At 49.1% G+C, this 22,483-nt stretch overlaps 1 protein-coding gene across 1 annotated transcript in view; it reads left to right on the top strand.

Annotated features, from left to right (window-relative positions):
• Window positions 1-22,483, top strand: part of LOC138190211 (homeobox protein caupolican) — a 54,801-nt gene that overhangs the window by 21,173 nt on the left and 11,145 nt on the right. The window contains exons 3-6 of the mRNA XM_069132845.1: window positions 4,997-5,130; window positions 14,319-14,677; window positions 18,759-19,743; window positions 19,862-19,943. Coding sequence (XP_068988946.1) covers window positions 4,997-5,130; window positions 14,319-14,677; window positions 18,759-19,743; window positions 19,862-19,901 — 1,518 coding nt within the window. The 3' untranslated portion in view covers window positions 19,902-19,943. The remainder of the gene's footprint in view (window positions 1-4,996; window positions 5,131-14,318; window positions 14,678-18,758; window positions 19,744-19,861; window positions 19,944-22,483) is intronic.

The following is a 22,483-nucleotide window of genomic DNA, read 5'->3' as shown; positions in this document are numbered from 1 at the left end:
TTGTGGAAAGCGTAACCGTGGCTCATCCTGCCTCGCTTGCTTGCTTCGCGTACTCAACGTGACCGCACCAGGCAACTCGAGCGAGGCAGGTATCGGGTGAGCAAGCCTCGCGGGTCAACCTTGCACTATCCGTACATAGCTTAATATACAGAATTCATCGACATACAAATTTGTGTAACCCGCTTTAGATTGAGAAGCAAATGATACGCCGAACAGATTGCTTTTAAACGACCTGACGCGACGAATTGAATTTATTTACTACAATGCGTAGTCTGCTCGATACGTAGCTGGAGGGAAGTCGAACCTACCGCAGTCCCCCGTGTCAGACGTCAGACGAAAAATTCAACGCGGCTCCCCTATCCGGACGGTAGTTGGCGTTATTAGTCGGGCTTGACCGATCGACGCTCGAGGAATGCCATTTGTCGTGAGACGATGCGTCGAACGTCATAGCTTTGCACCTTTATCGCAATAAATTGCAGCTAGCCCGCGGCCTGCTCGCCCTGGTCAGCCCTTCGTGGAATTTCAGCGGCGTCGTGCAATTTCGTGCACGCGACGAGATCGTTCAGCCTCCCGCGGTCGTGCGACAACCGAGCCTGGAATGTCATAAATGGACGACCAGCGGGAATTTTGAGAATTTTGACGAGCCCGCGGTCACCCTCCGCTCGCGATATCGATGCCCTCTTGACGTTCGTGCAACGTCGTTTAATCTCGCTAGGAGGTGGAAGGATTTAAAAAGTGTAACGCGTAAGTTGCCAGCATCTAGGGAATTTTCATGGTACTTTGCTTAGTAATCAGGTTGATAAACGTTTCTATAAAAATAATACTTATTTGGATGTATCGTACAAACGATAAAACGGTGGGTGGCACACGCGTGAAAATACGACCCACCAGTACCCGAATTGGTAATAAAGCTGCGTTATCGTGTGAAAATAGTTGTTGCTCGCCAACTAATCTTATCTGAAAGGGTGAAGTTATTAGTAACGCATATCGAATATAATGTAGGTAATCTTATCGCTTCTCAGATATATATATTGACTACGAAATGAAATAAAATGTAGTCGAGTTTGATAAGCAACGGTTTTGTTTCGAGCAACTTTTATCTTCGCAGATGTTCCGCCATTTGAGTCGCGAATACGCTGAAACCGTTCGCTTTATTTTCCCCATTTCCCGCCGGCTAACTCGCATCGGATCGGGTATTCCTCTCGCTGCATGGCTCCCTGAATGTCTTTACTGGGCAATAACGCCTTTCTGGCGCGATGGACCTTCGCAAATTTCCACGTCATGATGATCGTTCGCGTACATGGAAAGAAGAAACCCGTAAGACTTCAGAAGAAGGAAGTCGAATAAAAGTCTTTGATTTCAGCTCGGTACTTGACTCGCGAACACGCATTCTGTTACCTAAGCGGAGCGCGCGCGCCAGCTCGAACGCGTACACGAAATTCTTACATAATGAGGTGATTCAAATAAGGTCATCGACAGGCGGCACATGCAGCAACGACGATGCTGTCGTCGCGCAAACCAATAGCGGCGCGAATTTCCTCGTTTCAACCTGTTCCTCTACGTTGCCGTTGCTCCTTCTCGTGTTCCTTCGATCTTTTCTTCCTCGTTTCACCTTTGTCTCTTCGAAAGACGAAGAAGGAAAAAAAAGAGAAAGACAGAAAAAGTGGGGATCGTTAAGCAGGAAGCATGTGCTTCCGACGATTCGGCCGGCGCGCCGTCGTTTCGACGAGCATTATAATATAATAAGAATCGGATTAGCATTGAATGAAGTGGGTGGCGCGAGAGCGAAGAGCGATAAAGGAACTAATAAAAAGCGGCCTCTTTTAGCCGACCACGGTGGTCCTTGTTCAACGCAAGCTCTCCGCAGAATAAATAGTCTTCCGAATAGAGAGCATGTACGATCTATCATCTCGCGAATGAAGGAACGTTCAACGAAATCTCGCGAACCGATCGCCTCGTAGCTTAGAATGTTCTGAAAGCTGCTGTCCCACGCGAAAACTCACTACGGCTTCATTATCGTTACGCATCGATACTAAACTCCGTCCGATCCCTTCGACCCACCCTGTCGACCGTTAATTAAATTATCGTCGAGCCGAACTGCTGGCCGAGCCTCCAACTTTAAACTTCGAGGGCCTCGTGTCACGTCGTCCCCTCTTTATATTCGGCCAACTTTTCCGCCGGTTGTCTTTTGTCGCTGACCTCAGGATCGAACTCCGCGAAACGGCGCCGTCCAACTTGGCATTGTACTCGCCCGTCAAACTTTCGGGCAGTACGGCCGCGTGTGCTAATTGGCCGTGTGTGTATGTATGTAAGTGTACGTGTGTGTATGTGTGTGCGCGCGCGGGCGCGGCGAATCACGGCTTCCCGAGGGTGTGGAAGAAGCGTTTGGATTAAGTTTTAGAGTAACGTGGCAAGGTTTGTTTTAGCTTTGTTTTGTGTTACACGGAATTAAAAAGGGTTGTAACTTCTCCTTTTTTGCTAAGTTGCATCGGTTTAGCGGTTATAGGTTCGAAGCTTTCTATAGCGAAGGAAAGGTTAGAGTTCCGGCGAACAGTACGTATCATACAACATAGTCGTAAAAAGAACTCTCAGCAAATGAAGTAGATGCCGTTCTCTCGCTTTCCTTCTCCATACGCGATCAAGGACGAATCGACGAGAACTTGGAAATTTTTTAAATTGTAGCACCCGTGGTACAGGAACATGGAAAAAAAGACTTGAGTTCGCCCTTTCGTTCACCTTTCGAGTATCAGAACCACGAACAACGAAAAGGACGAACGGGACGTTTATTCGGCCTCGAATCTAACGTTAATCGAATTTATACGCTTCCACTTGCTGTTTAATAATTTCTGGGCTCGTCACGTATACTGAAATGCACGCCAGTCGCAAATCGCTTCATCGCAGTCGATCCACCGATATCCGTTCGTGCACGTGCTCTCTGATAATAATCGGCCGCGACATCGTTTTTCGCCCGGAGACGCGGCTGTGTCGTGACGCACGCTGATCAAACGGCGAAAGATACTGTCTCTGTAATTTCTACGAGCGTTTATTGGAAGAGAAAGAAACGTATAGGTTTCATATTCGAAAGTGCAATGGTTCGTTACTACAGAAATATTAATATTAATATTAATATTAATATTAATGTTAATTGTCTATGATTTTAAAGCTAATGTCGGTCGCTTGTAGTTTTGAAGACTAGATATAAGGATCAAGTCTATGCGAGGCTTGTTATCTGCCCTAATGCGTTGAGAAAATTCGACTGGCGCATGTTTATTGCTACCTTAATAATGCACGGTGGGTCGTATAATCGGCTGGTGACCGAGCGGCGTTCCGCACTCGTAACAATAGTTGGAGGCGTCGACGGTGGACCACCCGCGGTTCTCCATTAAAGTTGCCTCCGTGGAAAGAGGAGGCATGGAAGTCCGGCAACAGGGGACAAATACGTGTGCCCTTTCTTTCTTTCCTCTTCTCCGCTTCTTTTTTACATATTGGAAGGAAGGAGGGAAAAAAGAAGGGTATAAGGGAAAGAACGGTGGTCCACAAAGGTAGCCACGGCTACCGGAGCGGAGCGGATTCGAAAATCAAAACGAAGGGATGAACCCGGCGAGAATTAAGAGTCAGGGAAGCAAGGCGAACGAGTCGCCGCCGATCTGTGTAACGCGAAACTTCCTGGCGCCAAACGGCTTTAAGCCTTCGTTCTAATAATATCCCATTGTGCTACCATTAGCCAGCAAACGCGCCGCCACCGTTTCTCGTGCTTCTCCACCCCCAAACGTCACTGCCTATTCTCTCCTTTTTTTTCTTCGGGTCTCTCCTCGATTCTCTGTCTCTGCCTCGAAGCAAGGGGCGTCTTTATGACGCGCTTTGTACCGACACTTGGAAACATCCAATTCCCGCGAGTCGGTGCGCCAGTAGATATATCCGGCCGAGACGGAGTCGCAGCGTCTGCGTTGGCTCGTTTAAAACTCGAAATTTTCGTTCCCTTGCCTCGTTCGTGTCTCTCTTTCTCCGACGTTTGTTTCGTTTTTCCTTTCGAAGAACCAGGCGAAGTGGAAGGAGAAAAGAACGGCGAAGTACACGATTGTTCGCGGCGATAATCGTCCCTGGAATCGTTTTATTACTGGCGAACGAATTCGCTGGTGGATAATACGAGCGTTTCTCGTGGGTGTAGCTCGATTAACGGATCGTCAGTCACTCGTCGATGGATTGACTGATCCGCGTGACCTCGTTGGAACGAACCTGCGCCGCGGCGAGATTGCCGCTTAAGATGATGGATCGATCGATTTTAATTCGGATGGACCGTTTGCATAAATTGCCGCGAGTGGGCTGCTCCGTTCGGGACAGGGAATATTCGAGCTTGGAGACGAAATTAGTCACGAGGCGGTGGTAAAAATAACCGTCGCTTTTGTATATCATTCTTCATGGTCGCGATTCTGGTGCTTGTGCCGTTCTTGTTAACATACGAATGCGATATCTCGAACGGTACGTGTAATCGTACGGATAAATGATACACGTTGTTGAGTTTTATACCGTGTATTTATTTTAGCTTCGCCGGAAGGTGTGCAAGTTGCCGAGACAATGTATTCATCCTTGGTAACCATCGTCGCTTGTAGCTAATCGATCATCGTTTTAAAAGTTGGTGTAGCGTTGTCATATGGTATCCAATGTTTACAATAAAGCTAGTTGTAACATTGCGGTCTTAAGCGTTCTCGCACGGCTGACCTTAATACGCAGATAGATAAGAAGGTGGAAGATGGATCGTGTTGTTCGTTTTTGTCTCTTCTCCTTGATGTTACAAATAATTACCAATTAATAATGCTAATTTGCGCTATCTAAAATTAAATTCCTCCATGCGGAAACAGAATCTTTATTTACTCTTTCTTTTTTCTTTTTTTAATTTCCAACCGTAACTTTGAAGGGTACTTTGAATTTCTAATTTCTACACGTTCGAGTTGCCGCAATCTCTACTAAGGTAATTAATTATGCGATTCGATTGCAGGGAAATCCGTACGGATTGAAGGACACGACGGGAATGGGGATGACGGCGGATATGGGTGCTGCATGGGGCACGGCCGCCCTCCAACCTGCCGCTACGGGTTACTATCCCTACGATCCAACCCTGGCCGCCTACGGGTAAGTTTATCACCAGGTTTCATGGGTCTCGGCTCCATTAGATTAAACCACCAGCCGCGTTCCACTCTCTCTCGTCCCTTCGCGTGGCTCGAGAACCGCTCTCGGTGCCGCCATTAAAACAGGAGTCACGATCTCTCGTACTCGTTACACATATCCCGGCAGCAATGGTTATCGTTATCGCGAATTCGTAATATCTTTGCCCCGATATAACCGGAGTGATACACAATTTTAAGCGGCCCGTTGATGTTTATACCAAACGGACAACTGCCTTTTCTGCTTCGTGTTCGCGTTTAAAGATACTCGATTCGAATCTCAAAGTCGCGGCTTCCGATTCTTTTTACTTGATCCAAGGAGGCTTTACGAGACGATTGTAAAATCGTCCGAAAACAACGGGATAAATCGTCGAACTCTTTCTATCTTCGCCCGTTTCAAGAGTCGTCGTCCTTTATTCCACGTGCCGTTTCAATCATCATTTCTCCCCATCGAGTTTCGAGACTGGTATTTACAAAACAACACACGCCCAAACGAAGGTAGGCGACAATTAATCCGTAAGAAGGGTGACGAGCAAACCGGATGCTCGTTCTTGCCGCTCGTGGATAAGAGTTACGAGGGTGCTGTCAACACGAGAACCCCTGCACTTCATCTTGTAGGGAAGCTGCGGAATATCGATGGCGAGAAAGAGGTGGTTGTCGCGCATTGGGGACGACACCGTCGATCCGTGGCCGCAAACATTGTATCGGAGTAAGTGATTTCGTCGGTGACGGTGTGTATTTTCAGCGGGCGGATAGAGGCCGGCCCACGGGATCCGTATTTTCGTTACGGATCCGTGTTTTGATTAATAATGGCAGCACGGACGAAAAAGTGACGGGCGAATTTACGACGGAAATTTATTTCGCTCTCTCGCGTAGCACGCTCGACGCGCGCCGCTGTATCGCGATACATCGGCGATATATCAAAATCTGTCAGAACGGTAGAACGATTATTTATCGGGGCAGAATTAAAATTATGGGGAAAAAGTCGCTCTTTTGCCGCCGCGACACCAACATTCGCAGGTGGCGCGTTTACTCGAAACACGACGTGCAGAAATAAAAAGAAGGTAAAGGGACATGGTCACCTTTCGCGAGTAGCAATTTCGTCGTTGGTGGAGCGTCGAACGGAGAACGCGGAGGAAAATAAACCAGGTCGCGTTACTTTCTTCGTGAGAGCGTTTTATGAGGAAAAAAAGACGAAAGAGAAGCTCCGCCCTGGTAACCTGCATGTAATAACCCGGCTCGAAGGTGGCGCGCTGGCTACGGGTCTTGGTAACTTCCGAGCAGCTTTCGTGGGAACGAACAGGGTTATTTTCGAAAACCATGTGTCGCGTGCCGTTGACAAAACGAGACATCGACATAGATTTCGACGCTAGGCGTAATTGGAAACACTTGGTTCCGCTGCAGCTCTCGATTTTTCCTCGTGGCTCGTAAATCTAAATTCTCGTTTCTTTCTCGCTCTTCTTTTTTTCTCCCCTTTATTTCAAAACACGTTTCTCCATGGAGACACGTTTCTCGTTTCACGAGAGGAAATTTCGATGGATAATTAGAAGGGAAAAGATCATTGGCGATGATAAGAATCGCGAGGAAGAACTCGATATCGAGCTAGATCTCGATCGACAGCCGTTCGAGTTCCTTTGATCTCGCCGAACGGCGCTTTCTCGTCATCGTTGAACGTGACGTGGTCAGGTCGGGTCGTCTTTCGATTCCTCGGCCTTCGTTTCTTTCTCTCTTTTTCTCTCTCTTTCTCTCTGTCTCTCTCGTTTGCTCAGGGGGATGAGAAGACACAGAGATTCGAGAGAAACCGTGCACGGCGAACGGTTACAAAATGGCTGTAGGCAGCCGAGTGGGCGTACGTAATGGAGGCTTCCAGGTTGCCTGTATACATATATAGTCGCATTGCGAGTGTAGGGAGAGCAGTAGGTCTCTCTCCGTAGGAGAGCGAGTGAGTGAGTTTATTGATTGGCTTCCTCCCGGGGTTGGCTCGCCTGTTCGCCAAGCCTCTCTAGTCTCTATTCTCTCTTTCGCTCGCGCTCCCTTTCCCTCCCTCCTCGCTCTCCCCCCTTGCCTCCACTCTCTTTCGCTATCAAGCTCCTCGTTCCTCGGTCTCTGCTACGTTTCTCCTCTCCCACCTCGTCTTCTTCCACCTCTAACGTAGCTAACGTACCTCCTTCCACCCTCCAAAGCGAGCCAGCTCCCACAGGTGCTTTACTTACTTTGCTTAGCAACCCTCGTGTCCACACACAAACACGCTAGGCTCTCTGCACAGTTCACGCGCGTGTACACCTCCTCTGCTCGGCTTGCTCGCTCGTTCACGCACCACACGTCGCAGTTTTGATTCTCTCTCCTGTATCCACCGGTACTCTCTGTCCCTCGCCGCCTCTTCCTCCTTCTCTTCTACCTCTTTCTCCTCCTAGAGAATCCCCGCTTCCAACGAACGCGCGTACACGTCGTCGCGAAGCGTGTGTGCGCGCTCGCCCCGTGCAAAACTCCGAACTGTAGGCATTGTTTATCGTGGAATATTCACCCTCTTCGCTCGGGCGGCGCTCTCCATTGCTCGCCGAGCCTCTATTAATTTACTTGCTTAATAATACGACGGCCCTCTCTCGCCCTCTTTCCTCGTTGTCCTCCCTCGTTCGCTCTATTTGTCTCCTCCACTCTGTGTCTGTGCTGTGCTCCTCGTCGCTTCGCTTCTTTCTCTCTCTCTCTCTCTCTCTCTCTCTTTCTCTCTCTGTCGTCACTTTCGTCGTTGGCGACAGGCCGCTATTGTTTCATCAGCGGCGCGCTCGCCGGCTCTCCGCTCGGTGCCGCGTTTCGAACGCTTGAATTGGAGAACTGTCCGCTAACAGGCTGAAGCGACTCGATTGAGACGGACGGATGAGAACGCTCTGATTACAGGAAATGAGAAATACGTCGTTAGGATCCTTTGGGAACTGTCGCCAGCATCCATGTGCCTTTGCATCCTTTCTTCCGTGACGCTGAATTCAAAACCCTCGTGCCGTCTGCTTCCGTTTTCTCCTTTTAAAGAACTTCCGTTACCTCTAATCGCTACTTTGCTGAATTAAATATTTTAAACGCCGAGTATGAGAGAAACATGGGAAGAATATTGAAATTACGGAATAACTAACTGTTTACTAATGGCGTATAATAATAGTGTGAAAAATATCGCTGCTAGTATTTATCCAGTTCGCCGAAAGGCTCGTTCCACGACAAGTTTCCCACGTGGTAATCAATACAGTTCATTTAATTCTATTGGAGAACATTAATTTCCTGAAACAGTTTATAGCGCGAGCTAACGTGATCAATGTTTTTCTCTTTTCTTATACATCGACACTGCTTTTCTATTCACTCCCTCGAATAATCTTCACGAGGACGAGTAAAAGTGGCGCAGATGCTGGCCACGTACGGATCTTCTCCGGAGCTTTCCCATTCGCGAGCGCCATTTTTCACGTAGATCCCGCGACACCCTCGCCCTTCTGTTCTTCTCTTCCTTCTCGTTTTAACTCTCCAAGTCCTCTCGCGATACCCCGCTATTTCACTGCTGAATAAAAAATCACAGTGAAACGGCGTCGATCTTCCTTGAGAAACTCGTCGACGAAACTCTCAAGAACCATTACGGTTCCATCGGTGCGACACTCTCTTTTCTCCAAATGTTCTCATTGGCTCCTGTTAATTGCCTCGAAGCCGACCGCCAGTCTTTTCACTCGTCAAAACCGGAGAAAATCGGTCGCAACTGAATCGTTTTCCTCGACTTCGCCGACGGTCGTCCCGAACTATGAAATCGCGCAATGTTCTCGAACGCTGTTGCTCGAGCTAACTCAATTCTGGCTCGATGCGGAGATACCGCTTTTTATCCGATCGTTAGATACAGACGTCTACTATGGAGACGAGAAGCGGTCTCGCGCGAGGGAGAGCTTTTTCCCGCGATGGAACCGCGACCGGTTGCGAGCACGATTTTTCTTTGCTCTCGTCGTCGCGTAGATCGATCGGTATCTTCAACTTTGCAAGAAAAATTTCTCGCGTGTTTGCCAACTCTATAATCGACCCCTACCATGTAACGATCGTGAAATTTTTATGCTAATCCGGAGGTGTGGAATTTTTATCGTTTCGCTGGTAAAAAGAACCTTCGTTAACTTTACTCTCGTGTAAATCGTTTTATCGGAATTAAAATTATAATTCGTGGTCCGCTTTCCGTAGGAGCTCTATACAGTGACCTTGATATCTTGTTTATCTCGTTTATGTTCTCAATATCCTGATTGTTTTAACATGCTTATAACAGTGGCACGAGAGACTTTTCCTAGACTTTGTAGCAGGACTACTACTTTGATCACGAAGGTTTTGAAAACGTTACTCTGCAAATTATTCGTTAGATTCTATCCAGCACTTGAGTTGAAAGATTCTCGTGATTTTCCTATTAATATCTCCTTGTAGCACCGTGTAGACTGCAAAAATATCGATCCACCAGTTAATCGTTAACAATCAAATTCTATATACTTTGGAGTCTCTCAACAATTGGCGTTTGTTCGAAATTAACGCAGTGGGAAGTATTCCGAAACTCGTACGATATCGCTCGGCAATTTCTGCTCTAGGATCTAAAATGCTTCCAAAGTCGACATCCACCTAGCCAGATATAATAGATGTCGCGAGTGTTCCAAGTAGCAGCGGACAACCATTAAACCGTCGTTCTCGCGCAAGAGTAAAATCGTTTCAAACACGAGTCGGGTGAAAAGGATCAGCGACGACGCGACGCTTCGGATTAGATAAGAGGTGGCGAAGTTGTCGTCGCCGAGTGCAGCAGTTGCAGTTTCACAGAGAGAGAAAGAGAGAGAGGGGAGGCGGGTCAGTTGGATGCAGCGCGCGCGGAGCAGACGCGGCGGTAGGTAGGTTGCGTGGTGCAAGCACAAGGTAGGTTGGTTGGCTGGCTGGTTGGTTGGTTGGTTGGTAGGTTGGTTGGTAGGTAGGTAGGTAGGAAACGTTTGCACATCCGGGACCGGGCGTAACTATCGAGGCTATATACACGGCTCTATACGAGGCCGGAGGACGTAATTACGCGCGTTCTGCCAATATTGGTTAACCTTTCGAGGTTGACGCCACCATATGCAAAGCCCCTAATGAGTCGCTCGAGTGGCCCTGGTGTCTAGTATTACGCGCTCATCTCTGCCCCCCTTTCGCATCGTTATTACCTACCGGAGCTATTCGACGATATCCTCTCTTTTCAACTATTTCCCACCCTCGCGCGCTCACCACTCGCCACGTCTCTCCGCGTTGCACCCTTCTTCGTTTCTCTCGCGCAACCTCGTTCGCTCTATCCACCTCGAGCCGTGTTTTGTCTTTCTAAATTTGCGTACGTTTTCGTCCCCATTGCGATAATATGCGACGAGAACGCGTCACGATATTCCGACGATGAATATTTGTCGACCGATTCGTTGGTATCTAAGCTCGAAATGTAACGAGAAGCGTGGATGAAATGCGAAAGGATAGTTTGCTTGCTGTGCGAAGAGAATTCGATTAAATTTTCGCTGATCGTACGTTGTACGCTGTTGTAATAACCGTATACGCCGACACTGTACGGTGATCGTTACTCCACATACACAGCTTACGATATTTTCATCTCCACCAAATTCTGTTTACACGATTATTAAAATTGGAGGATTCAGGTATAAAGCGTGTTGTTTCGGAATTCTACTCGATTACCAACATTCAATATACAGCGCGAAATTCCAAGCGTTCGTATTTGAAACTCGATTTCGGCGATCGATCGTGGAAGAGCCCACGCAGTTCAGATTCTTGACGATTCTGCCCGAGTCCTTTTTCCCTCTTTGCTTCTAAAGATTCGCACGGCCGTGTCGCAAACTTTTACGCGCAAGACCGTGACTCGATCTAACCTTTCTCGTATAAGACGCGAGCTTCGCTGCTTGTCGCATCTGCATTGCATCGGGGCGCAGAACGATCGCGTCGATACATCCGAGCGATTCTCCGCTGGCACGCAACGCCACACTTAGTATGTAAATCGCGGCCCCTACACACGGCCAAGCGTTCGAATACGTGTGGATAATTGCGCGGCGGCAGCGGGCTGGCCCCCGCGCGCGTGTGGGAGGCAGTCGAAATTGCGCATATCAATGAGGGGGGGCTCGGGCGTCGATTAAATCTAGAGGCGGCGGCCGCTGTCAATTTCTAACTTCCCGCCCCGGCTATTCGCAGAACGAGTTGTTACGTTTCCACCGGTGCTCCCGCAACTTTATATGAACTGTTTCGTCGATCCAGCCGCGGCTCTCGCGGACAAAGAAGCCTCGCCATTTCGTAGGCGATTTCGTCGCTGTATTGATACGAGGATAGTTTCGATGGAAACTTTTGTCCCGTCAGAGAGGAACTCTCTTTGACGTTGATCTATGGATAGCCGTGGATGGAACGGGTCATAGTCGAAATAGTTGCCAGAGTGATAATAACGATTAAAAGTTGTTGCAGTACTGAAATGTATCGACACAGTTCAAGCGCGTTAATGTTAAACACAAGGATAGTTTTTGGATCCGTGAACTCGATAAAAGCTACCCTCAAGATCCTACCTTTAGCGTGTCTCTTACCATCGAGAATTAGTTGACTCGTAAACAATTAATGGAAAATCCAAGAAAAATTTGGTAGTTGGTTCGTCGTACTTGATTCTACCTTGCTCATCTTCAACGTCAATCCTGGAAGATACCCAGAAAGGGACCGACTTTTCCTCGCGGTCCATTTTCTTTTCGTCGTACTCGGATAATCTGGAACAATCTCGATCGATCGGACGTTTTCGAACGAAAAGCAAGAAGAAAAAGATATTGTGGATGGGAGAACGGGAGGTGAAAGGTAGAGGGAAAGGTAGGAACAAAAAAGCGGCTGATTTTATAGACGAGCTACGAGATCTACGGCGGCCGCCTTTCCCTTGTCCGAGGGAGTTTAATAGAGGGTGAAACGTCCTCGAACTTGCACGAGTCCGCTTCCTTCGGATCGCTACTTCCTTCATCCCCATCGACGCGGTCAACGCCAATCTCGGATGTGGATTGCAGTAACGACGGAAAGGAACGGTTGAATTTCGAAAGGGGAATTACGTAATCTTCTGCTCTGCTTCTCGAGTGACAGCACACGATCCTAATCGGTTGCTTTTTCGTTCGATTTGCCACTATTTTCCTTCCTCGGTGACAATTTTGCTTCCTCGACTCTAATCTCGCGAGTTTATACACCTTCAAAGACATTTTCTTTGCATTTTGATATAACGCGTGTGTACTGTATAGTTGAAAAATTCTGAAATAGTCAGCATATGTTCGATATACAACGTAGAACTACACAGAGAATGTCGCGTCTCGGTACGAATTTCGATCGACGTAACGCGACCAATATTTTAGGAGACTCGTCGGTCGTTCCGCCGACGAAACCCGAGATTAGATCACGTCTAAACTTGTAAGCCTGGACAGAAGATCTCATCGGGCCATTTGTCGCGCTCCATCAGAACAGAATCGGCCGGATAGGCGCGCGATCGTAAAACGCGATTTAGTCTCGGGAAACGTCTCCATTTGAATAAACTCTGGCGTTCGCGTAAAAAGGATCTTTTGATGATCTCGTCGGGCGAGGACGTAAAACGCGATAGATTCCCTTTCGAAAAGCAGTGCCAGCCGTAAACTTTTCGACCCCGCAAAACATCGCCCTACGCGCGCTTATTTATTTTCCTTGCGAAACGCCGAATTACGATTCGCGCTTTATCAATTTACGAGTCGCGATAAAACACTGTTTTCGTATGTAAGCTTCCACTTTTCGTGTTTCGTATGTAGAGCTTTCAGAGGCTCTAAATCGAGTCACTCGAGTATCAAATCGACCAGCTGTATTTTTTGAAAACTTCTTTAGTAATCGTATTAGAAACAGAGAATCTGATAGTCGTTTTTACCAATTTGATCACGTTAGTACGAGTTGCGTTAATACAAGTTACACAATTTATCTTTTCAATGCAACGATCCATGAATTTTGCTTCTACGTGGCTTTGTTATTACGCATATCGAGCTTAACGAGCTTTCCAAGATTTATCGTCAACTTAAAGCGATAGTAACCAAAATTCATTCACCTCCGTCTATTTCCCGATTCTCGACGAAATCTATCGCGATATCAGGAATGGTGCAAAGGTTTCCATTAATCGTCGGACTATTCACTGTTCTCGCGTGTCCTCCCCGAATCCGACTCTCGTACCCCGTCAAGCTGCGTCACGCTTCGGCTACAATGTCGCTGGTAACCACTGCCTCGAACAGTGGTACCACCACCATCGTCCTCGCCGCCACCCTTCCACGTCCGATGGATCGTCGATAGGTATTTTAGGCTACAGTATATAATAGTACATACCTATAACAGGCTCGCGTGGTGCTCCCCAGTGGGGAGGACACGGGGTGGGAGCGAGAAGGAGAACGAAGAACAGCAGGTCTAGAGCGAGACAACCGACGGAAAAGGGAGAGGGGATCGATCGAATCGCCATTACAGCGAGTGAGTGCCGGGGTTGCTCGATGGAATCACGCCGCCGCTAGGGGTTTATTCTCCGTATATATTTGCCGGAGTATCACCCTCGACCCAGTAGGATGTCGCCCCCTATCCCGGAGGGTTCGATGCTCCGGCGCGCAGCCCGCGGCCAGGGGAATGAATCTAGGAAGGCCGTTTCTCTCTCTCTCTTCCTCCCTTCCTCTCTGTCTCTCTCTCACTCTCTGCCTCTGCCGCCCAGCACTTTGGTCTTGCCAAAATCTACGGGGAATTCGCACCCTCGACAAGATGCCACTTTTCGAGTGGAGTGGCTCGACTCGACAAATGTTGAACAATGGTTACGTTTTTACTATCGTTGCGGAGGATGAATTGTTGGTTTTAGGATAGAATCACGTGGAACGTCTTTGATTGAAATATGATTGGGCTTAGTGTGTTTGCTCGAGGCGTTAAATAGCGATTCGAGGCAGCGTTACGGTTGTAGCAGTGATTTATGCCAGTCGAATTAAATCGAGTTGATTTAAGGGTCAATTATTTCACGATATAGAGCACTTTTATATGTAAGAAGAAACGATTACAGAGTAGATCGAGGAAATCTAGCCGAACCTTAAAAGTTAAGTTTTCCCTGACGTTATAGCGACGTCGATTTACAAGGTACGATACTAATCTTCGCAGATATGGCGCCGGATACGACCTGGCGGCACGGCGGAAGAACGCGACGAGGGAGTCCACGGCAACGCTGAAAGCCTGGCTGAACGAGCACAAGAAGAACCCTTACCCGACCAAGGGTGAGAAGATCATGCTGGCGATCATCACGAAGATGACACTGACGCAGGTGTCCACTTGGTTCGCGAACGCGCGGCGGCGCCTCAAAAAGGAAAACAAAATGACTTGGGAACCGAAAAACAAGACCGACGACGACGATGACGCGGTTCTCACGGACTCGGAGGACAACAAGGAAAAGGACGATCTCGCGAGTGACACTCAAGGCGACAGAGTCGGAGAGGAGGCAAGGAGAGGCCTGGAGGAAAACGGTGAGTGACTTTTTTCCAGCTTTCTGTCGCACACAACGACGAAACAACGAGCGAACGAGGTAGATCGAAGCAACATAGGTTTATTCGGATAATTCTTTCGTTGCTACGTTAGAAACTAGCAGCAGCGTCTAGTAGTATGAAACGAGTTTGATTATTATATGCGAACGGTTCACCGTTGAATTTGAGAATATCGAAGCTCGGCTGACTCGAACAACCCTACCTTGTTATATTCCCAATTATTTGAAACAGCATGCTGAAGATAAAAATACATACTGCTCGTAAAAAGTTGAGGTCGAAGCCTCGTTTCACCGTACCTACGTGCCGGCAAGTTTAGTCGATAAGCTTGCACGCGTGTAACAGCACGAAACGCAATAATCCATGCAGTCGTGCATGCATTTGCCGCAAGAATGTTCGAAGAACAACCCGTGTCTCGAATCTCGGAAGAAGCACCGCCATTAGGGGCCAATTATCGATGTTCCGATGTACGGTGTACACAATAGGTCGGAGTCGGCTGCGCGGTTGCGCGGTCGAGGGTGAACCAGGCCGCGAAGCGTACCGATCTCTTCGAGGAATGTCGGTAGCGTGTAGCGTTCGCGTGACTAGTTTCCCCGATATCGAGTGGCCATCGGTCGCCGTTTCTGATATTGCGCAAGCATCCATTCCGCGCACAATAACCGTACGCGACCTCACCCTGCATGGATCGCGCGCCATTCACGGAGATCGGCGACGAGATCCTTGCGGACGGCGAACGTTTCTAGGGAGAACGGAGCCTCTCTGATCCTCTCGAGTCCCGCTACGATTTACGATAAATGCCACTTCTCTCTATTGGATTCGAGAAGCGTATGAGTTTCTTCTTGTTCGAGTACTCTTCGTTCTTGTTTGGAAATTGTACGCTGTTTTGGAGAGCCCGCTGCGGAGAAACTATGCGATTTTATGGCATTGCTGACGCTATAATATTTACATATATCTCTAAAAGTGTTTATATTTCCTTGCATATTACGCGTTCAAATAGACTTTACATATTATTACGTATTATACGTACACTGAGCATTTTTGCGATTAATTATCAATATGCCTTCTTTTACACCTACGTATTCGTAAATATCGTGCTATACATGGATGTCCATGATTTCTATCTTTACGCCGTCCGTAGATTTCTAGAAAATATCGACAGACATTGCCTAGAATCTTGGACTTCTCTCCTGTTTTCCAGTCTACACGTCCCTCTTTAAAATTCCTCCTACACCATCTCCCTATCGGATCGTGCAAATCCCAGTACCACGCTTTCAAGCCACGTAACGTCGATGCAAGAAGCAGGTCGTTTCGAGTCGGTCGAGTTTCAAAGTCGCGTAGCACGAGTCGTTTGTCCCGGACAGCCTGTAAATTCAATTACCAAACTGGAGTTTCTCAGCGTCGCTGAAATCGTCGGACGAGCGAGCGAGATCCAGTCGTTTCTATTCGCCCCTTGGCGTCGTTCGGCCGTCGCTCGGCTCGATAGGCTACTTATTCAGGCATTTTGCCCAACGGCCGGAAACGGCGAGTTAGAAATTCGCTGCGAAACCGGCCGTGTGTCGGGCTCTATATCGCGGAGGCGGACATAATGGTTCACATGTGGGTAAACACAGTGACGGGTTGCGGGTTGCCGCGCAAAGAGATTAATGGCCTTCGGTTTGGTCCCCTGGTGGACCGGCGGCCGGGTTCGTCGGTATTGGTACGATCGCGCGCGTATACGCTTGACATACACGCGCATACAAACACACGTATACACGTATACGTTGAACGATACGCGTACACTTTCACCGTGCACAGCGTCATGTACAGAATACGTACCTGTACGTGTAGGTACGTACAGGTTGGCGCTCGATCTGGCGCGCGCGCGCGCGCACACGTTCGTCTCCCTAAGCGTGGCTCTGTGAGTGAGAGGCGGAGGGTGCGCCCGGGCTGAGTAGCCATCCGTAGGACCATATACACTCTGTGCCACAGGGTCCATGTATATACAGAGTGTATATAGATACACGGAGAGTGGTGGTTTGAGGCACGGTGATGTATCGGCGCCCGCGGCGAGACGAATGGTACGGACCCTCCTATGGCCACCATTACCCCACCGCACATTGGCCAATATCGGTCCTCTCTGTTCCTCGCGTCCTCATCCTCTCTGCCTCGTTGCTTGTCCTCTGTCTGCCGCCCTTTACTTTGTCCCTCTCGCGCTCGTTCTCTCCAGTTCTCACTGGCTCTCGGCCCAGCTCTCTTCGATTCGGGACATTTAGGCGTTGCGTTGTCGAACCGCGTCACGCGCGTCCCGTGATGCCTCGTAATTTTAAAGGACCACGCAGGAAACAAGCTCACCGAAAATTCGCCGAGAAAGAACGGAGTCTGTACGAAAGCGATTTGTTTTCTATTCCCAGCTCGCTCCTTCCAGTCCACGGTGATTTGTGTTCGCGTATGAATATATCCGACCTTTCCACCGTTTTGCTTCTCGGGAATATTGACAACGAAGGAGTCGTCGGATGAAACGTTGGAAACGTGGAACGTATTCGGTCGTGCGTTATAACTTGCCCGTTCCACGCCTATGAATGTCGAGAGCGGTTTCCGTATCGTTGGCCCTTGAATACGGCAGAGGATATGGCGTGTACCGGGTCGAACGAGACAGCCGCAAGGTTTGCCAGGAAGTTTGCTAAATTCAAGAGAGCCCTCATGAATTTCCATGCCAAACGTCGAAGGGAAAAGGTCACTCGAGAGCACGAGCGGGAGGGCTGTTACAGTCTGGCCTTGTTGTAAGATACTCTCCACGAGTGGTCCACTCGATTTTTTTTTCAAGTACGTCAACAGCAACAGGCTATCTCTATCATCGTCGGTAAATTTCGATACTGTCGTCTGTCGAAGCACAGTTACGATTTCCGTCGTGAATGAAATTATAAAATAGAATCGATGACGTGGTTCGTCCTGTCCGAGGTACAGTGTCGGACAGCGCGAAGATCACGAGATTAAGGACTGATAAAAGGGGGTCAAAAGTTAAAGAGCCACTTGTGGACTCGACGGTGGTATCTATTTAGTTGGTCCGTAAGGTTCCCTTTATAAGGGGGCGAGTACGCACCCTAAACCTAATCTCTCTGTTTCTCCGTATCTCTGTTCCTCTCTGTCTTGTTGTGCCAGCCATCTATCCATCCATTTCTGTTTCCCTGGCGCGGGGGTTGCGGCCCCTTCTAGCTTGGGAATTATCGCTTGACGACCCATCAAGTAAACCCTCTGCCGACTCATTCGAACCTCTTAATGAAATTCTCACCCCTGACTGACTGGCTGGCTTGGCTCGATGGTTGGCTGGATGGCTGGCTGGCTGGCTGGCTGGCTAGCTAGCTGGCAGACGCTTGGGACGATCCTAGAGTGCCCCGAGAGAGACTCGCGAGAGTAAAAGAGAGGAAGATACGAAGGAGAGGCAGAGGAAAAGGGAAAAAGGATACAGCTTCCCTATTTTCTCTCCCGGTGTTCTCCCTGCCTCGAGGGGGAACTAAAATCTCTCGCGCCTCAAAGTGGTTGAAGGCTTCGCTCCCTTTTTTTCACAGCATCCCTTACAGCTTAACCGTATAAGGGGTTCAAGGGAGGCTTCGATACGTTTCCCCCGGCGTCGTCGACCCTTCGCTACCCAGGGAGCCCGATATATGTATATACCGTCCGACTCGCGTAGATCTCACTTTCACACCAGGGATTATAAACCATTAATTCTGACATTGCGTGCAGGCCAAATAACGAGAGGAAGGGGCGAGCTCGTAATGCGATACCGTTAACCCTACTAAATTTTCTATCAGTTCCGTGGAAAATGTTTTCCATCTTACTCTCTTTCCTTACCTTTTCTTTCTATCCTGTGTATTATATCGCGGACAAAGAGAAGAAGAAGGAGAAGAGAGGGGAATTTTACGAGCTATTAAGTTGGCTTTTATTCGTTATATACTTACCACTCGAGGTATTCGCGTTTATGACCGGTAGGGAACTTTTTCCTTGATCACGAGACGATGCACGGCCCAGCGTCGACCATCGAAGCTCAACGGCCAATTTACTAAATTGACGTGCGCCGGTCTGTTTGCAGAACCGATGAGGCACGTGAAAGCGGAGCACTTGCAGCACGACAAGGACCTGGACGAGGAGGACGACCTCGATCTCGAGGAGGACCCCCGACGAGGAGAGCATCCCTTTCACCATGCGATGCAGCACCATCACCATCATCATCAAGGATACGCCGGGGAAGACCATCTCAAGGACGAGGGTATCAAGTCGGACTGCAGCGCGGCCGGTGTACCAATCCCGGCGACCAAGCCGAAAATCTGGTCGTTGGCGGACACAGCAGCGAGCAAGACTCCACCGCCTCTCACGCATCCTCACCATCAACAGTATCATCATCTCCATCACCAACAACACTACGGACAGCAGCAGCACCACCTGTCCAATCAGGCTCATCACCATCATTCGCAGCAGCCTTGGCTAGGTGGTTCCGGTGGTAGTGGTGGAGGTGGCGCCGGGGGTGGAGGTGGAAACCTGAGCTCGTTCGCGTTACCCTCGTCGGCGTCGATGAGTCCCTCAGCAGCCGCGACCGCGCCGTATTCGAGCGCGGCGACGAGATACGGCGGTTTTCTCTCGTCCTCGTCAGGAGGGCAGCTTCATTACAACCCCAATTCCTCGTCAGGATCGAGCTCGAGCGCGTCCTCCTCGGCGGCGGCGGGGTTTCCCGAGGTTGGTACGGACACTCCACCCCAAACACCGCCCAACATGAAGGTGGCTACACCGAATGGAGTGATCCAGGCACCACCGGGCGGTTACTGCACTGGTGGCAACAGCAACGCAACGACCAACGGTAATCCGAATCCGTACGGGCCGAGTCATCCGGCTGCCGGCGGCTATTTGTCGACCAGTTCCGGTTCCGCCAGCAGCGGTTCCTCCTTCAGCTCCAGATTACAGGCATCGCCTCATAAGGATTTCTCGCCGGCGGGACAGAACTCCATTCTGCACCAGCATCAGACCACTGCCAGCTTACCGCCCACGGAGGCCACCACTGCGTTTAAACCGTTCTACAAGGGGTAGGTGGACCAACCTCGTTTCCAACCTTGATAGTTCGATCCACGCAGAAACCGCGTGTATAAACCACGGTGGTATAGAAATAGGAACAGAGGTAACGTTTGAAATCAACTGTTACAGCTCGCAGTCCATGGGTAGCGGATTCGTATCGCCGGTCTAAGGCACCTTGGGTCGATTCCGGATCACCGTCGCGATCCTCCAGGTGAGTGGAACCTCTCCGCTCTCTTTGTCGCCCGGCTAAAGCCTCGATTTTTTGCCACTTAACGAACCAGATCTTCCGATCTCTCTCGAACCTACGCCGTATGCCTTGATCGCCTTAGGGCAACGTCGCGTCGTCGGATAGAATTGCTGATATACGTGTCTTCGCGTCGAGAAAATATCACGAAAGAATCACTGTACGGTCGGAGTGAAAAAACACCTCGTATACCGATGTCTACAGAGGGGACTCGATGACAAATCATAAGTACATTGACGACGCTAATCGCGTGCCGCGTGTACCACCACGAGGTGCGATCGCAATAATTCATTTCGCGAACGAGAAGCGGGAAACGCGTGGATGCACGGCAGAGAGGACGGCTGTCACGGTACACTGGCGCGTAATAGATTTGCAAATCGGCGGAATGGAGTATCTCGTCGCGAGAGCTTTTCGCGGTACGTGGTCGCGAAAATCGATAAGAAATTAATATTGGATGCTGTCAATGGGTCGTTAGGGTTGGCCTTTCGATTGTTTAAATAATAATGAGCATCGAGTATCGAGCCGGGCTCGGTTGGTGAACGGATCGGGAGAGTACGAGCGGGAAGCAGAGAAAGAAAACGGGAGAGGAGAGAGGCTATCGCCACCTCTTTGACAGTGACAAATGGACGGAGATTTCAATCAGTGAATGGAATCACCACTGGCTGGCCGCGTCTTTCTCGCGCGCGCAACCCATCGCGTTATGGCCACGCTCTTCCGAGCTTGTTTGCTTGTGTGTGAAGTAGCGTGTGTACGTTTGTGTGCCGTAGAACACACCGCACTCTCTACCGGGCACACCTCAACCTGTCGCGTTGCTGACTGAACGACCGACCGTGCGGTCCTCTCGCGTACTATGTATCCTCTCACAGAGTGGAACGCGCCGCACTCGAATTCGCTGGAATAAGACGCGCAGCATTTCGAGAATGTGGAACGTGGCGAGGTCACGATGATACTCGGTTGATGGATCTCTGGCTTTCGGGAGTGGCTTTGGGAAAGCGGTGCGGTTTCCTCTTCTTGATTAATTCTTGGGAGGGTAGTCCCAATTGATATGCAAATTCGTTTGTCTTTATCGTTGATTGGGAGTTCGTTCTATTTAGAAAGAGGGTATGAAAGCGTATTTAATCGAATAATATTGGATCGCAATGACACCATTAGGTCTTCAGTAGCATCGAAAACGATGGGTTTGTTAATCTTTCAATGAATTCGAAACCACGTAGCGGTTTCGTTAGAAACCAGTCCTGGAACGATCAAGTCACTTATCTCTCGTCTTCTGCTATGATTCATCGCTTTCTTCGTCCGCGCATCGTAGATAAATAAGAAACGCTGAAATTAGGCAGATATATCTATCTACCTTCGCTATCGGTATCTTTCAACGACCCGTTAATAGAAAGAAGAGATAGAAAAGTAGTCGACCAAGTAGTTAATCGGCTCCGAGATATCGCGGCTTCATACCACTCGCGACAATGTAAAAAAAGAAGGAGAACGAGATTCGTCGCCAAGTCTCTTTCCTACTCCGATTTTTTTCTGGCTTCTTTCGTCGCGTATTTCGAAGGCATCGCTGGTTTCAAGGTTATCTGATTCGTCGATGTTGTAAACACATCGGGACCAGTTTTTTCAAACAAGAAGCAAGGAGCAACGAAGAAGAAACGGGAAGGACAAGACAGGCCATTACAGATCCGAATCACGGTTCGAAAGAAACAATCAAACACCGTTCGATGAAAATGCCTGTTGTTCGTCGACACTTTAATAATTCTGGCATCGTGAAGAATCAAGAGTCGTTTGCAAACAGCAGGCATATCAATTAGCGTCGCGTCGTTCGTTTGGCTGGAAACGAGCAACTTTCCCGCATTATTCACCGGGATAGAAACGGCTACAACGACGACGAAACGCCGAACGAGGATCAACTCGAGACACGACTAGGCGAAGGTGCAACGAGGAGGACGATCTCGTCTTCTCTTCTTCGTCTTCTCTTCGTAGCTCGACCGACCGAAAGAAGCGGAGGAAGAAAGAGAAGGAAGGTTAACGGAACGCGGAGGAACGGAGAATCAGAGAGAAAGAGACGCTACCTTCGAAAGGAACCGGGTGTTAGCCGGTACTCTTATCGCGTGGCGATCTGATCCTAATTTATAGCCGCGTCCCAAATAAACTAGTTTTCGCTGTCGTCACCTCGGTCCTCTCTCCTCATTTCCTCTCCTCTGGGCCTGTGTATGGACCAGGGAACATTTGGGGCCTCGTGGCGTCTGGACGCTTATAACTCTCCTCTCTTGCGTCCAAAACACCGAACTCTCCCTCCTGGACCCTCTCTCCTCCTCAGCTCTTCTCAAACCTGTGCTCAACCTGCGAGCTATGGCTACAGGCAGCCAGGTATACGTATAAGCTCCAGATCGTACGAGAGAGTGCCCCTTGTTGCACCTACCTGCCGGACCTGTGTGTTTCTTTTTTTCGGTTCTACTGTTCCTCTCGACGAACCAGCGCAGCGATGGAAAACGAAGGAAGAAAAGAGAGATCGG

The sequence above is a fragment of the Bombus flavifrons genome, chromosome 1 (genome assembly GCF_040668555.2).
Source record: "Bombus flavifrons isolate JBK064 chromosome 1, iyBomFlav1_principal, whole genome shotgun sequence".
NCBI classification, from domain to species: domain Eukaryota; kingdom Metazoa; phylum Arthropoda; class Insecta; order Hymenoptera; family Apidae; genus Bombus; species Bombus flavifrons.
This window is presented reverse-complemented; position numbering and strand designations above follow the sequence as displayed.